Source organism: Oryx dammah, unplaced genomic scaffold, assembly GCF_014754425.2.
Source record: "Oryx dammah isolate SB20612 unplaced genomic scaffold, SCBI_Odam_1.1 HiC_scaffold_17, whole genome shotgun sequence".
Classification (NCBI taxonomy): domain Eukaryota; kingdom Metazoa; phylum Chordata; class Mammalia; order Artiodactyla; family Bovidae; genus Oryx; species Oryx dammah.
Genome location: NW_024070201.1, coordinates 46,825,663 through 46,843,572, shown reverse-complemented (window position 1 = coordinate 46,843,572; position 17,910 = coordinate 46,825,663). Strand labels below are relative to the sequence as shown.

The 17,910-nt window shown below is 38.4% G+C and overlaps 2 protein-coding genes and 1 non-coding gene across 3 annotated transcripts; 2 read left to right on the top strand and 1 right to left on the bottom strand.

Annotated features, from left to right (window-relative positions):
• The first annotated feature begins 6,867 nt into the window (after positions 1 to 6,867).
• On the top strand, positions 6,868 to 7,836 carry LOC120876612 (olfactory receptor 52D1-like). The gene has a single exon (XM_040258586.1). The coding sequence runs from the start codon at positions 6,880 to 6,882 to the stop codon at positions 7,834 to 7,836; it is 957 nt and encodes a 318-aa protein (XP_040114520.1). The 5' UTR covers positions 6,868 to 6,879.
• Positions 7,837 to 14,071: 6,235 nt separating this feature from the next.
• On the top strand, positions 14,072 to 15,040 carry LOC120875899 (olfactory receptor 52D1). Its single transcript, XM_040257655.1, has one exon. It carries the CDS (start codon positions 14,084 to 14,086, stop codon positions 15,038 to 15,040), a length of 957 nt encoding a protein of 318 aa, XP_040113589.1. The 5' UTR covers positions 14,072 to 14,083.
• A 173-nt stretch (positions 15,041 to 15,213) lies between these two features.
• On the bottom strand, positions 15,214 to 15,356 carry LOC120877142. The gene has a single exon (XR_005724268.1). It is a non-coding gene; the product is annotated as a U4 spliceosomal RNA (small nuclear RNA).
• Positions 15,357 to 17,910: the final 2,554 nt, after the last annotated feature.

The following is a 17,910-nucleotide window of genomic DNA, read 5'->3' as shown; positions in this document are numbered from 1 at the left end:
CTCTGCAACATCCCTCAAAAATAGAGGAAAATAAAAAGGAAAATAATAAAAGAAGCTAATTCAATTTTTCTCATTCTCATGACCATAAATTTCTGACTTTCCCACAAGGCTACCAGCTAAGATCTGGGATACAAACCTGGCCCCCTCCTCTGTACCCTACACTCAGATCCAGGGCTTGCCTTGTCCATAGTGTCACATATGTAAATGGATCCTAGGCAGTTGAACTTTCAAGTTTTAATGTTACAAATTCTATGATTTTTTAAAATTTTGTTATTAATATATAATTTATATACCATAAAACTTGTAAATTCACTGTTATTTTTAGCATATTTGCAAAGTTTGCAGAACATTTTTAATCACTCTAAAATGAAATCCCATTACCATTAGCAGTCACTCTTCATTCTCATTTATCCCAGACCCTGGCAATAACTAATTTACTTTCAGTTTTTGTAGACCTGTCTATTCTGAAATTTTTATTTAAATGCAAATTATTTATTTATTAGAAATAATTCTTCTTTAAATATTTGTAAACAAATTTTTATGTGAAAATAGGTTTTTAGCTCTTTAGAGTATTTATTAATACCTAGCAGTAAAAGTGCTGAGTCACTATATATAACTGTTTGAAAAAAAGCCTAACTGTTGTCCAAAGTGGCTTCACCAAAATTTACATTCTCACCTGCAAAGTATGAAGAATCCATTTTCTCCATATGTTTCTAGCATTTGTTAATTTCTGATTTTGTTTTTTATTTTATTTTTGTTTATAACCCTTTTAATGTGTGGAGTGATACCTCATAGTGGTTTTGATTTGTATTTCCCTAATGACTAATGGTTTTTCCAGTGGTCATGTATGGAGGTGAGAGTTGGACTGTGAAGAAAACTGAGTGGTGAAGAATTGATGCTTTTGAACTGTGGTGTTGGAGAAGACTCTTGAGAGTCCCTTGGACTGCAAGGAGATCCAACCAATCCATTCTAAAGGAGATCAGCCCTGGGTGTTCTTTGGAAGGAATGATGCTAAAGCTGAAACTCCAGTACTTTGGCCACCTCAGGCAAAGAGTTTATTCACTGGAAAAGACTCTGATGCTGGGAGGAATTGGGGGCTGGAGGAAAAGGGGATGACAGAGGATGAGATGGCTGGATGGCATTACCGACTTGATGGGTGTGAGGCTGAGGGAACTCTGGGAGTTGGTGATGGACAGGGAGGCCTGGTGTGCTATGATTCATGGGGTCACGAGGAGCTGGACACAACTGAGCAACTGAACTGAACTGAACTTAATGACTAATGAAGCTGAACATCTCTTTTGTGCTTATTCACTATTTGTCTATCTTGCTTTGTAGAAATGTATGTCCAAATCATTTGCCTACTTTTAATTAATTTGTCTTTTTCTTGTTGAGTTATAAGAGCTCTTCATATATTTTGGATATTAAATTCTTTTTTATTAATCAATTTATTTTAATTGGAGGCTAATTACTTTACAATATTGTAGTGTTTTTTCTAGTTTTTTTTTTGTTTGTTTGTTTGTTTGTTTTACAATATGATATTGGTTTTGCCATACATTGACATGAATCCTCCATGGGTGTTCATGTGTTCCCCATCCTGAACCCCCCTCCTACCTCCCTCTCCATCCCATCCCTCTGGGTCATTCCAGGGCACCAGCCCCGAATACCCTGTATCATGCATTGAACCTGGACTGGCAATTCATTTCACATATGATAATTTACATGTTTCAATGCCATTTTCCCATATCATCCCACCCTCACCTTCTCCCACAGAATCCAAAAGACTGTTCTATACATCTGTATCACTTTTACTATCTTACATACAGGGTTATCATTACTGTCTTTCTAAATTCCATATATAGGTGTTAGTATACTGTATTGGTGTTTTTCTTTCTGGCTTACTTCACTCTGTATAATTGGCTCCAGTTTCATCCACCTCATTAGAACTGATTCAAATGTATTCTTTTTAATGGCTGAGTAATATTCCATTGTGTATATGTACCACAGCTTTCTTATCCATTCATCTGCTGATGGACATCTAGGTTGCTTCCATGTCCTGGCTATTAGAATCAGTGTTGCAATGAACATTGGGGTACACGCCTCTCTTTCAATTCTGGTTTCCTCAGTGTGTATGCCCAGCAGTGGGATTGCTGGGTCATATGGCAGTTCTATTTCCAGATTGAAAAAGAAGTAAAGCTTTCACTGTTTGCAGATGACATGATCCTCTACATAGAAAACCTAAAGACTCCATCAGAAAATTACTAGAGCTAATCAATGAATATAGTAAAGTTGCAGGATATAAAATCAACACACAGAAATCCCTTGCATTCCTATATGCTAACAATTGGAAAACAGAAAGAGAAATTAAGGAAACAATTCCATTCACCACTGCAACGAAAAGAATAAAATATTTAGGAATATATCTACCTAAAGAAACAAAGACTTATATATATAAAACTATAAAACATTGGTCAACAAAATCAAAGAGGACACAAATAGATGGAGAAATATACCTTGTTCATGGATCAGAAGAATCAATATAGTGAAAATGAGTATACTACCCAAAGCAATCTAGAGATTCAATGCAATCCCTATCAAGCTACCGACAGTATTTTTCAGAGAACTAGAACAAATAATTTTACAATTTGTATGGAAACACAAAAAACCTCAAATAGCCAAAGCAATCTTGAGAAAGAAGAATGGAACTGGAGGAATCAACCTGCCTGACTTCAGTCTCTACTAAAAAGCCACAGTCATCAAGACAGTATGGTACTGGCACAAAGACAGAAATATAGATCAATGGAACAAAATAGAAAACCCAGAGATAAATCCAATCAAAAAATGGGCCAAAGAACTAAATAGACATTTCTCCAAAGAAGACATATGGATGGCTAACAAACACATGAAAAGATGCTCAACATCATTATCAGAGAAATGCAAATCAAAACCACAATGAGGTACCATTTCACACTAGTCAGAATGGCAGCAATCCAAAAGTTTACAAGCAATAAAAGCTGGAGAGGGTATGGAAAAAAGGGAACCCTCTTACACTGTTGGGGGGAATGCAAACTAGTACAGCCACTATGGAGAACAGTGTGGAGATTCCTTAAAAAATTGCAAATAGAACTGCCTTATGACCCAGCAATCCCACTGCTGGGCATACACACCAAGAATTAAAAGAGACACATGTACCCCAATGTTCATCGCAGCACTGTTTATAATAGCCAGGACATGGAAACAACCTAGATGTCCATCAGCAGATGAATGGATAAGAAAGCTTTGGTACATATACACAATGGAATATTACTCAGCCATTAAAAAGAATACATTTGAATCAGTTCTAATGAGGTGGATGAAACTGGAGCCTATTATACAGAGTGAAGTAAGCCAGAAAGAAAAACACCAATACAGTATACTAACACCTATATATGGAATTTAGAAAGACAGTAATGATAACCCTCTATGCGAGATAGCAAGAGACACAGATGTATATAATGGACTTTTAGACTCTGTGAGAGAGGAAGAAGGTGGGATTATTTGGGAGAATGGCATTGAAACATGTATACTATCAGGTAAGATATGAATTGCCAGTCTATGTTCGATACAAGATACAGGATGCTTGGGGCTGGTGCACGGGGATGATCCAGAGAGATGATATGGGGTGGGAGGTGGGAGGGGGGTTCAGGATTGGGAACTCATGTACACCCATGGCTGATTCATGTCAATGTATGGCAAAACCAATAGAGTATTGTAAAGCAAAATAAAGTAAAAATTAAAATTAAAAAAAAAAAGAAAAGAAAAAAAAAGAATGGTTGCTATCCAAAAGTCTACAAGCAATAAATGCTGGAGAGGGTGTGGAGAAAAGGGAACCCTCTTACACTGTAGTGGTTTTTGCCACCATTGACATGAATCAGCCATGGTACTTATCAGGTATATGATTTATAAAACTTCTCTCCCATTCTGTGGTTTGTCTTTTTCACTTTCTTGACACTGATCTAGAAATACTAAAATTATATTTTTTATAAAGTCCAATTTATCTATTTTTTTCCCCTTTGGTCCCTTGTGCTTTTGGTGCGTCATTAAACCACCATCTAACACAGGCACACAATGACTTACACTTAAGGTTTTTTCTAAAGATGTAGATTTGTCTTACATTTAGATGTTTGATTCATTTCGGGTTAAGTTTGAGAGAGGAGCCCAATTTCAGTCTTTTGCATATGGGTATCCAATTATCCCTGCTTCTTCCAAATCCCTAGAGCAACCCCCTTGGGTTTTCATATCTGAGAGTCACAGAGAGTTAATAAATAACTGCACTTACCAAGCCTGTTGACATGAAGAGGCTGGAACCTCCAAGCTAAGATGAAGACACTCATGGAGGACAAATAAGACTTAAAACTGAGAAGAGATCAGACTTCAGATGCCATACTCAGATCCCATCATCATCTAAATCACACTTGCACACATGCATGAAATCACAACTTTCACATCTAAAAAAAAAAAATTACTTTCAGGAAACCTAGTACCTGCATGAACCTCCACACAGCCTCCCACAGAACTTCACACTCATATATGACACGCATTACAGAGTTCAACCTCAGTGCACTTCACTTGTGAATGCATGCCAATCACACAGGTATGTTTTTGAATTGAAAATACTGTGTTCTGAGAAAGAACTCCAAGTTCAATGATTGAAGTTTATATCTTAGAAGGAGACCTCAAACACATAGCTATCGTAGTGACCCAGAAACAAGGCTGAGTGGGAAAAGTTGGAGACAATTCCCCCATTCCACCCAGAGTGGTGCTCTGGCACAATGTCATTTTCTATGACTTCCCCTGGAAAGCAATCTTGATTATACCTAATCTCTCTGGTCCTCCTATCTATAGATGGTCACGGAGTAGCAGCTGCCTTAAAATAACCATTTGAAATCTTCCTCTGTGGGCAAGACTAGACTGGGTAAAGAGAGGAAGAAAAGAGACTCTAGCTCCCTTGTGTGGCACCCAAGCTTCTTTCCTTTAGTGGCTGGGGCCATCTGTGAAAATCTCAAAGCAGATAAGAGGGGCTTTTCACATTTATGTGACTCTTTGGAGTCCAGATAATGAATAATTGTATCACAGCAATGCAGATAATGACACTGAGTGCCTTGAAAGAAAAAGATAGAAAGTAAAGTATCAGCCATATAAATGGACAGTTAAGTCAGGGAAAAACACCATACCTTGAATCAGGAGACCTAAGACTTAATTTCAGTTCTAAAGTAAGATATGTTATGATCTGAATTACATCAGTTCATTTCTCTGAACTTGGATTTCATTTTGCTAAGACAGAGATACAATTACTATATTCTGTAACACTCTTTTATGTGGCTATGGGACCAAGAGCTTGCAAAAAATGGGGAACACATTATTTTTGGTGTACAAACTTAATAAGACTATATGCCTTATCCTTCAATTTAAAATAAATAAATTTTAAAAAAGACTATATGCTTTACTCTTTATCACCCATTAAAAAAGTAAGCCAGGTGTTTCCATTTCTAATTTATAAATACAAAAATTGAGCCTCAAAAAGGTCGTGGTACTTTTTAATGCTAAATAGTGAATAGGCAGAAAAGCTAAGACAAGGATTCCAGAATTGTTGCTTTTATAAATTGAGACTTCCCAGAGAAGGGAAGGGATTTTCTCAAGGTTAAGTAACACTCTTGTGACAAACTCAAAACTAAAGCTCCGGATTCCAGGCCTTTTACAAAGGATGCTTTTAGGTGCACAGTGTTACTAAGGGAAGATGTGTATAATACTACCACTCTACAATAGTCATGTATTCACTCATCCAGGATGTCTACCATTGCTGAATTCTAGGACACTCTACTCCCTCCCTCAATCTGCTTCTATCAGCACTTGGCATTCTGATCTGGCTGTTACATGCAACCATTAACTGGTGGGACTATAAGACTTCAGGCTGACTTTGCGTAGTTTGAAGTGCTGTCTCCCTAGATAGCATGTCGACTACACCTCTTGCTTTCTTCCACTGAATTCACATAGGTACTCAAAATAATGTAGATATTCAGTTATGGAGTATTTGCGTATATTCAGGCTGCCTAGTCTCTATAGGCACTTCAAGTGAGACATAAAAATAAGTCATTTGGTGTGTATTTGGGCAGTTACCTTACAAACACAGAGTAAGTAAGCAAAATATTGTAGCATTAAGGCAATAAGTGAATACTATGTTGCTAAGAAGTTACTAGGATTACGTCTTTTGGTGAATATTGATCAAACTTTCTAGGTACAGACACAGTCATGTTGTCTGGAGGTTGCAATTGCATAAAGATGCAGTCTCAGCTCAATAGGATTTTGGAAAGTGATGGATGAACAGAAATAGATAACTAAGGACTAAGTTAGAGAGGAAAGGCTTTTGGAAGGCAAAGAGACTTGCCCAGAGTTTAAAAATTAGAGAGAAAGAAAAGGAAAAAGTCTCCTTGGGCAAGGGGAATGCTGATACTGTAAACTTTAAAAAAGAGAGAGAGACAATAAATATTCCTAGATGTATCGGGACAAAAAAAAAAAAACCACAAATGAATAAGGTGCAGAATGTGGTAGGAGATAAGTCTAGAGGGGTTAGACAAAGCAAATGGTTAAATTCTTGTCATGGTTCTTGGGATATAGAACTCAAAGCATGATTGATGAGTATAGGAATTAGCAAATGAAAAATTGATTTATGTTATAGAAACTTTTAAGATTCTTAAGCAAGTTATAACAATAAATTTTTTTCTCAGCTTAAAAAAGATGACTACGCAGAAAAATCATCATTTTATGTGAATGAACCATATCTCTCATGCTGCAGGACAGGTGTACCCTCACCCTTTGGACAGCGCCCTTTATTTGCCAAGCAGAATGCCAGCATCCAACATCAGCAATGACCGTCTCCCAGCCACCCTCTTCCTGACGGGGATCCCAGGACTGGAGTGGGCTCACGTCTGGATTGCCATCCCCTTTTGTGCCATGTATATGGTAGCACTGGCTGGGAATGCCACCCTCATCCTGGTCATAGTGACAGACAGTGCCCTTCATGCGCCCATGTACCTCTTCCTTTGCCTCCTCTCACTCACTGACCTGGCTCTCAGCTCCACAACTGTGCCCAAAACGTTGGCTATTTTGTGGTTCCAAGCAGGTGAGATTTCCTTTGACGGGTGCCTGGCCCAGATGTTTTGTGTCCATTCCATTTATGCTCTAGAGTCCTCAGTTCTTCTTGCCATGGCCTTTGATCGATATGTGGCTATCTGCAACCCACTGAGATACACAACCATCCTCAACCACACTGTCATAGGCAGAATCGGCCTTGTGGGTATATTCAGGAGTATAGCTGCTGTCTCCCCCTTCATCTTCCTGTTGAGGCGACTGACCTACTGTCAGCACCACGTCATGACACACACATACTGTGAGCACATGGGCATTGCTCGACTGGCCTGTGCCAACATCACTGTCAACATAGTCTATGGGCTAACTGTGGCCCTTCTGGCTGTGGGTCTGGATTCCATCCTCATTGCCATTTCCTATGGCTTTATTCTCCATGCTGTCTTTCACCTTCCATCTCAAGATGCCAGGCGCAAGGCTCTGAGTACCTGTGGCTCCCACCTTGGGGTCATCCTGGTCTTCTACATCCCTGCTTTCTTCTCCTTCCTCACCCACCGTTTTGGCCAACACCAAGTCCCCAAGCACGTGCACATCTTTCTCGCTAATCTCTATGTGCTGGTGCCTCCTGTGCTCAACCCAATCATCTATGGGGCTAGGACCAAGGAGATTCGAAGTCGACTTCCAAGACTGCCTCTCTTGTGGAAGGTCTCAGTGTGAGTTCTTACAGCAGTTGGAGATGAGAATGAAAGGTAAATGGGAAAGATAATTATCCAGCTACATTTACATAGGTAAAGCCTATGATGTGAGAGAAATGGTGATATGGAAGGAAGTACTATATGAAGAATGATCAGATAAATGGGACATGTTAAGGATTACACTGAATATGCTCCTTGAGCAATTCTGAATTGCTCAGAACAAGGTAATAAGGTAGTTTCTGTATTATCTCAGAAGGGAGTGTAGCTTTCCAAAATGCTAGTCAGTTCTGTTCTGGAGTGGACACTGCATCTCATGGTGGGTTTTTTCTATTGGAATGTTAAGTGACAAAAAAAGAAAACCAAAGTGAAACATCTGGAGTGAACTTGAATCTGAACTCCAAAACTTTGGACAGTGGTTGAGCACAAGATCTGAAATCAGAGGGCCTGAGTTTGAATGCTTTCTCCTTTATTGTTGGTTTTCTACTTTGAGCATGTTACTAAACACTTCTATGTCTATTTTGAGGAACTGTAAAATTGGGACAATGATTAATTATATCTAACTCTTGAATTATGGTGAAGATTAAATTACTGAATGTATGTACAACATGTAGAACAGTGCCTGAAAATGCTCAATAAATAAATAAATGATTAAAAGCGTCTCTAAAAAGCTTCTGCACAGCAAACAAAACAAAAAGATAGCCTACAAAATGATAAGATATCTGCAAATCATATATCCAATAAGGGGATAATATTGAAAATATGTAAATAACTCATACAACTCAACAGCAGAAAAACAAACAAATATATTAAAAAAGGACAGAGGTTCTGAATGGGCATTTTTCCAAAGAAGAGACTCAGATGGCTGACAGGCATACAAAAAGAGTTCAGTGTCACTTAATTACTAGGGAAATAAAAGTTAGAAATACAATGAGATATCACTCACACTTGTTAGGATGATTAATATAAAAAATGACAAGCCACTATTACATATAAAATAGATAACTAACAAGGACCTGCTATGTACCACCGGGAACTCTGTTCAATACTCTGCAATGCTCTATATGGGAAAAGAATCTTAAAAAGAGTGGATATATGTATTGTGTATGCATATGTATAACAGATTCACTTTGCTGTACACATGAAACTAACACAATATTGTATATCAATTATAGCTAAATAATTTTTTTTAAAAGACACTGAGTCTGTTTTCCCAAGGCTCATAGAAAATCGAAAGAGATCAAATAAAATGATGATAATATTTATCCTTAAAATTTTTTTTACCTTTATAAAAAGTTTCAGGATGAATAAGGTAACAAGTTGTTAAAGCTGAAAACTAAAACAGACAAGATCAACACGGTGAGGATACAGGGAAAGGGGGAACCTTGGGGCATTGTTTCTAGGGATGTATATTGGTGCAGTCACTATGGAAAACAGTGTGGAAATTCTTCACAGACTTAAGAATAGGAAGGCCTTATGATCCAGCTTTTCAAATTTGGGTTTTTATCAAAGAATACAAAAACACGAATTTAAAAAGATATTTGTATGCTAGTCACTGAGTTGTGTCTGACTCTTTGTGATCCCATAGACTATACCCCACCAGGCTCCTCTGTCCACAGAATTCTCCAAGCAAGAATACTGGAGTGGTTTGCCATTCCCTTCTCCAGGGAATCTTCCTGATCCAGGGATCGAACCTGGGTCTCCCGCATTACAGGCAGATTCTTTCCCATCTGAGTGACCAAAAGATACATAGACCACTAAGTGCACTGCAGTATTATTTACAACAGCTGAGATGGAAACTAAGTTCCAATAAATGGATGAATGGATAAGGAAGATGCAGTGTGTATGTAGACTGGAATACTACTAAGTCATAAAAAAAACATGATATCTTTCCATTTGTGATAACATGGATGGACCTTGAGGGTATCATGCTAAGTGAAATAAACCAAAAGGACAAAGATAAATACCATATGATTTCACTCACATGTGAAATTCGTAAATAAATAAGCAACCAGAGAAGCAAACCAATACAAACTAAAACAAACGCATATAGAGAGAGAAAAGAATAGTGGTTACCAAAGAGGAAAGTGACTGAAAGAGGTAGGCTGATAGATGGAAACTAAATTTTGATGTTGAGCAAGCTATAGTGTAAACAGAAGTTGAAATATAATGTTGTACACATGAAATTTATATAGGTTATAAATCAATTATATCTCTTTTTTTTAGTTAATAACATTTTAAACATTTTTGGGCCTCCCTGGTAGCTCAGATGGTAAAGAATCCACCTCCAATGAAGGAAACTTGGGTTTGATCCCTTGGTTAGGAAGATTCCCTGGAGAAAGGAAAGGCTACCCACTCCAGTATTCTGGTCTGGAGAATTCCATGGACTGTATAATCCATGGGGTTGCAAAGAGTCAGACATGACTGAGCAACTTGGCTAAACATTTGAGCCTAATGTTAAAGGAAACAAAAATTCCAACACACATAAAAATTATTATTACATGAATAAAAGAGTAATTATCATGAAAGATTCGAGTAAAAATATATGTGGGAAAATGGAGCAGAGTCAAGGAAACAAAGCAGTATATTAAATTCCTGACAGTTAAGAAAAGCTTGTTTATTTACTTTGAAATAAATAATGGTGAGTTAACAATTTCTAGGGCATAAAGAGTCCACAGGGTCCACTTTAAATGGTCATATGGGAGCTTTAAATGTCAATATTCACAATATACTGAAAATTATGTCTATTTCTACCTTTTAAACTTTGAATGATAATTTTTAGTTGTCAAAGTTCTGAAGGGGGTATATAGTGCTTTGAATATTCTTTCAGAGACTCCAATGAAGACTCCAGTTTAAAGTTATTCAAGAGAGGTCTATTAGAAGGAAAGTAAGTACAGTATTCTGAAGTTTTGGAGGAGAGAATAACTAGTCTTGGAAGGGGTTGATGGAAGTGATGCTATTGCAGAACATGATAGATGGTTGATGTCAAGGGATCTTAGGTGATCACTCCCTATCAGCACTGGCTTCATGGGCATATGACCTGAGCAATTACATAACATCCATCTTCAGAATGGCCTCTGGCTTTCCTGACCACTCTGCTGTCATCATCATGAAATTCATGATAGTTTTACCTTTGAACTTGTGTTTGTAAGTGAAATCTGATAGCACAATGATGTGTGCACAGGTCCACTACCATTACCTGCTGTCCCTTTCTCACGATTATCTCACCACGCCTCATAAGCACAGAATTCTGGTGTACCCACAAGAGAGGGAGTTCAAGGAGACACACAGGAATACAGCAAAGAGAAGAGAATGAGAGGATGGGGGAGGGGGAAGCAAGAAATTAGAAGGGAGGATAAAATATAATCCATCATACACTAGATGTTTAATTTCCACTTTCTTTGAAAAGTCATGAAGGAAAATTTTCCTTTCTTACCTCAGTTACTTTATCTACCTTCCTTTTCTTTCTGTGTCTCAAAATGTGCACCAAATCCCTAGAGGAGTCCTCTTTGATTTCACACCTGAGCATCATGGGGAGAATCAATAAATAACCTTACTTACATATCCCTGGACCAGAGGAGGTGGGAACACAGAGATGAGCTGAGGACTTACACTGAGCCCAGACACTTGCATCAGATAGAAGATCACACATCTCAGCCCAGATTGCACATTCAGAGCCCTTTGCTTCCTTACTGCTCCCACTTGCACCTGCACAGAAACAGCTTTTACACTCTTAAGTAACATTTTGTATTCACATACACACCTCCTGTACAACCTGGCATTCTCTCCATACAGCCTTACACTCACATACTACACGGCTACACACACTCATAGAATTCAAACTCAGTGTGGTCTACCTACAAACACACACCTACCACACAGTTCTTAAAATCAGATTGCCCAATGTCTGTGTTCAGTGGAAAGACAGAGAGTATAATTATTGAGGTCTTATGAGATAAAGGAACCTCAAAGAACCAGATCCAGGGACAATCTGGGAAGGATGCTCCAACTATGGGCTAGAGTGAAGCTCCAGTCCAATATCCTTATCCCATTGTTTCCCAAGGAGGAAAAATCCAGCTCAATTCTTACCTCAATCTTTTTCATCTGCAGACCCAGATGGACACAGAGTAATGGCTGTCTTACAGTAGCCACTTGATATTTTCCTTAGGGGGCCATGAATAAGCTGGGAAGAAAGGAGGCAGGAAGACGGTAGTGATTCCAGCCCTCTGCCCTCCACCATCGAAGCTTCTCTCCTCTGGCGTCTCAGTCCTGTGTACGGAACCCAAGAGCAGTTGGTGTCTTTGGTGGAAGCCTCTACACAAATAGGGTGGGCTTCCTAATTCTCTTTACCACTTTGGAATTCAGGTAAGTAATAAAATAATTGCAGCATTTTGAATTATTGGCATAATGCCTTGATCAAAAGACATAGGAATTCAGATATTGTTCATATTAATGGACATTTGGGTGAAGTAAAAGCTTGCAACTCTGAATCAGAACATATAAAATCTAATTTTAGTTTTGCAATTAACATGCTTTGTAATCTGGACTACGTATATTCACCTCTCTGGACTTGGTCTCCCCAGTGATTAGGGGTTCAAATGTTAAGTACAGTCTATTATCTTTGTAGTATACTAAAAGTGTTTGTTAAAGAAACAAAGGAAGGCAGGAAGGAAGAGGAGATTATTTGGGATGTCCAAATTTTAAATCACATAAATACTATTTTAAGCTCTACCACAAAATCTTGTGAAGCTGGTAGATCAAGTGATACCATTTCCAGTTTAGAGACAGAAAACTGAAGGCAAAAAGTGTTGCAGCAATTTTTCCAATGCAGCAACATGAGCAGATAGAAAAGAGAGAATGACTGCAGAGTCATTGCTCTTTCCAAATGAAGACTGGCTGGGAAAGAGAGAGATTTGCTTCCACTCACATATCAACTTTGTTACAAAAGCAGGGTTAAAATTCAAGCTTCTCCAAATTCTACACAGATTTAAGGACACAATACAGTCAATGCTTAAATAACAGGGTTTGAACTGTGAAGATTCACTTATGAGTGGATTTTTCAATAATAAATACTACAGTACTACTTACTGATCAGTGGTTGGTTGAATCCATGAATGCCAAACAGTGGATATGATGAGCCACTTTACAAGAAACCTCTTATATGGAGAGCAGGTAATAGATGATATGAGAATCTTCGGCTGCCCAGATGATTGGCATCCATAACACCCTCATTGTTCAAGGATCAACAGTATGCTATCAAGGAAGAGTATCTGTAAATACTCACTAGCCTTCAACAGCCAGAAACAGATTCTCTTTTCAGGATATCTTCACTGTTAGCAACCTTGGGGCCACAGATTTTATCCCTTAGTCAGCCTCTGTGAGTACTTGGTATTCTGATCTGGCCAGGATATCCAGATATTACACTGGTGGGCATGCTGGACTTTGCCTGGCTTTGCCATAGTAGGGAGTGCTGTCTCACCAACTAGCATGTTGATGTATATTTTGCTTTCTTCTATTATGCTTCTTGAATATCAACTTGCTATACATATTCAATCATGAGATATATAAGCATATTCATAATTTCCTATATTTTTCTAGGCATTTCAAGTGAGATATACAAAGAGATTTTGGGGGTATATATCTGGGAAGGTGCATTACAAGCACACACACACAAAAACTGAACACATTATTATATCATTAAGTTTAAAAAGCAATGCAATGTTATTAGGTTGTCAAAATTGAGGCTTAATGCACAGTGACCAAAATGACTAGATACACTATCACAGTCAGTGTGGAAGATACCATAGCGAAGACATACTCTCACTCAATGGAATTTTGTAAGCAGAAGAATGGAAAAAAGAATGAGACAACTATGGACATAAAAAATAAAAGGGTGTCAGGAAGACAGGGAAACTCACTGAAATTTAAAAAACATAGAAAAAAGGAAAATAGAGAAGTCTCTGTAGGCATGGGAAAAGGATGTGTAGGAGATGACCTCTGAAGCATCAGGTTGAACAGATGTTTAAATATTTAGCTTGCTGCTTGGGATATAGAATTCAAAATATGATTGATGAGTACAGGAATCAGCAGAAGAAGACAAAGCAGATAATATGTGGATGAGTATTTTAAGATTCTTAAGCAAGTTAATAACAAATATTTTTCTCAGCCTAAGAAAGACTACTCCACAGAAAGGTCATCATTTTATGTGAAGGAATCAAATCTCTCATGCTGCAAGACAGGTGTACCATCACCCCCTTTATTTGCCAAGCAGAATGCCAGCATCCAACATCAGCGATCACCGTCTCCCAGCCACTCTCTTCCTGACGGGGATCCCAGGACTGGAGTGGGCTCACGTCTGGATTGCCATCCCCTTTTGTGCCATGTATATGGTAGCACTGGCTGGGAATGCCACCCTCATCCTGGTCATAGTGACAGACAGTGCCCTTCATGCGCCCATGTACCTCTTCCTTTGCCTCCTCTCACTCACTGACCTGGCTCTCAGCTCCACCACTGTGCCAAAAATGCTGGCCATTTTGTGGTTCCAAGCAGGTGAGATTTCCTTTGACGGGTGCCTGGCCCAGATGTTTTGTGTCCATTCCATTTATGCTCTAGAGTCCTCAGTTCTTCTTGCCATGGCCTTTGATCGATATGTGGCTATCTGCAACCCACTGAGATACACAACCATCCTCAACCACACTGTCATAGGCAGAATCAGCCTTGCTGGGATACTTCGCAGCGTGGCCATTGTCTCCCCCTTCATCCTCCTGTTGAGGCGACTGCCCTACTGTCAGCACCACGTCATGGCACACACATACTGTGAGCACATGGGCATTGCTCGACTGGCCTGTGCCAACATCACTGTCAACATAGTCTATGGGCTAACCGTGGCCCTTCTGGCCATGGGTCTGGATTCCATCCTCATTTCTGTCTCCTATGGCTTCATCCTGCATGCTGTCTTTCACCTTCCATCCCGTGACGCCCAGTACAAGGCTCTGAGTACCTGTGGCTCCCACCTTGGGGTCATCCTGGTCTTCTACATCCCTGCTTTCTTCTCCTTCCTCACCCACCGTTTTGGCCAACACCGAGTCCCCAGGCACGTGCACATCTTTCTCGCTAATCTCTATGTGCTGGTGCCTCCTGTGCTCAACCCAATCATCTATGGGGCGAGAACCAAGGAGATTCGGAGTCGACTTCCAAGACTGCTTCATGTGGGGAAATTTTCAACATGAATTCTGAGCAGAGATCAGAAATGGGGGGAGGGGGAGTATGTATGATGGCTATCTGAATGCATTTTCCTGGATGGAGACCTCTGATATAAGTGGAATGTGTTTCCATGGGAGGAAGCGCTGGAAGGCTAAAGAAAGGTGGGATGAACAGAAGTTATTGATAATCCCATTGAAAATACCTTACTTCTGAGGCTCCTTGAGCAATTATGAATAACCCAGAAAAGTAATAATATTTTTACTTTTAGGAGAAGTTTTTAAATAGCAAAAATCATGTGTTGTATAAACCTCATTAGCTATGATACTGCTACTGCACAAAACTCCTAATATTTTTACCTTTGCCTTAAATGCATCTGTGATTTATTAGAAAGCAAAGCAGTTCCTGTTCTTAAAAAGTGTTTAGGTGCCACGGTGGGACTATCTTCTATGAGTCCAAGTAGAAAAAGACAAGAACATTTAAAGTCTATCTAATCCAAATCCAAGAAATTTGGGCAGTGATTAAAAACACATGGTCTAAAGTCAGAGTATCTGACTTATATACAATGGAATAATACTCAGCCATAAAAAAGTGTGAAATAATGCCATTTGCAGCAACATGGATGGACATGGAGATTATCGTATTAAGTGAAGTCAGTCACACAGAGAAAGACAGATATTATATAATATCACTTGTATGCAGAATCTTAAAAAATTATACAAATGAACTCATCTACAAACAGAACTAGACTCACAGACTTAGAGAATAAATTTATGGCTACCAGAGGGGACAGGTTGGAGGTGGCAATAGACAGGAGTTTGGGATTGACATATATAGACTGCTCTATTTAAATAGACAATCAACAGGGACCTACTGTATAATACAGGGAACTCTGCTCAATATTCTATAGTAACCTAAATGGGAAAAGAATTTGAAAAAGAATGAAAATAATAAAAATTAAATTCTTTTAACATTAAAAATAATGCATGTGCCAATCACTTTGCCACATACCTGAAATATTGTAAATCAACTGTACAGTCCATGGGATCACAAAGAGTCAGACACGACTGAGTGACTTTCACTTCACTTCACTTCAATGTTGCAGTGAGGAATAGAGAAATCAGTGAATGTCGAAAAGTTAAGACAGTGTCTAACATGTAAAATGCTCACTAAATAAATATGAGAAAGCTATGCAATCTCTCTAATATTGCTAGCTACGTTGAAACATATTTAGGACTTTTTATATCACTTCTCAGGCTTATTGTGATAATTACACCATATAACTATATTAAAATGCTTAGACAGCGCTTGGGATATGAATAGTGATCATTAAACTGTATTTTCTGCAAAATCAGCAACTCAGTAAAATGGGAACTGGATGCTTTTGACTGTAGCGGAATCCAATAAATTGAGTGAATTGTATAAGGTATATCCGCTCCAGTGGCAGTGATCTGTAGATTCATTCCTGTCTACTTCTCTTATCCAATGTTGCATAGCCCCTATAGACTTTTGTTTTTAAATATAAACAGACAAGTTGGAAGATATCTGCCTAGATATTATTCTCCACATAGAGCAGATAGAAGTGAACAGCATGGAGATACACACATCTTAATTCTTTAATCACTACACTTTTATTCTTGGATTATATTCTCTCACTTCTATATCTACATATTTTTAAATAAGTTCAACATATGTCTCTTACTTTTTCCTCAGCTCCCTTGTGTAGCTGACCCACTCCAGCCTTATGCATCATTCCTTTGATATATCTGTCCTTCTTTGCTCAACCCTTGGTCTTGTTTCTAATGATCCTTCTGAAGAAGTTACTCCACAGACCACAACTCTGATCCACTGATTTTACCAGCCATAAGATTCTACACTCTGGGCAGAACCTTAAGTCTTTCCATCGCCCTGATTAAAGTGATACAAATGAAATTATTTACAAAATAAAAATAGATTCACAGACTTTGAAGACAAACTTATGGAGACAAACTACTAAAGGAGAAATGTGGCAAGGAGGGATAAATTAGTTAAGGATTGATATATACACTCTACTATATATATAAATAGATAATCAACTAGGATCTCCTATGTAGCACAGGGAACTCTACTCAATATTCTGTAATAACCTATTTGGGAAAAGAATCTGAAAGTAATGTTTATATGTATATGTATAACTGACTCACTTGCTGTGCACCTGAATCTAACATAACATTGCAAATCAACTATACTCCAATATAAAATAAAAATTAAGTTAATATTAATTTTAAAATAATAAAATAAATTCAAGCCTTTCCAATCTGACCAGATCTTTTTTTCCCTTAATGGTCACTCTGAATCCAACACTCTCATCATCTGACTATGCTGTGCACAGAATAAGGATGCTGGAACCAGGAAAATCAGCTTAGAATTTCAACCACAGGTGTGTGGGAAGTCACTTAACCCCCTGGAGTCTGTTTCTCTAGCTTTAAAATGAAAATAACTTCCATATCTTTCAGGAATTTCAAAGGAATAGTTATACTCTCTCAAAAGTGAATGGCTTCTCATTCTGAGAGAGTGGTTGCTAGTTTTATTTTTATCCCCCAGCTCCCTGGGTTTTTGAGTACTCCCTCAAGTACTCCACATTGAAAGAAATCCAAGGAGTAACGTCTGAAATTCTCAATAGTTTACTCCCAGTGAAAACTAACACTGACATTTAAGTCCTTAACTGTATTATATTAAGCAATACAGTCAATAATTTTAGTTTCATTTCCTGGAAAAACTGAAAAGCCAGTTTATCTTAATTTGTGGTTTTCAATTCTCTTTACAGGAGGTCTGTGTGTTGGCTGTGTGTCTGATTGAAATGGTGTATGATTTTGGGATACACATCTACAACTGGTAGCCATGCAACCAATAGTTGGTA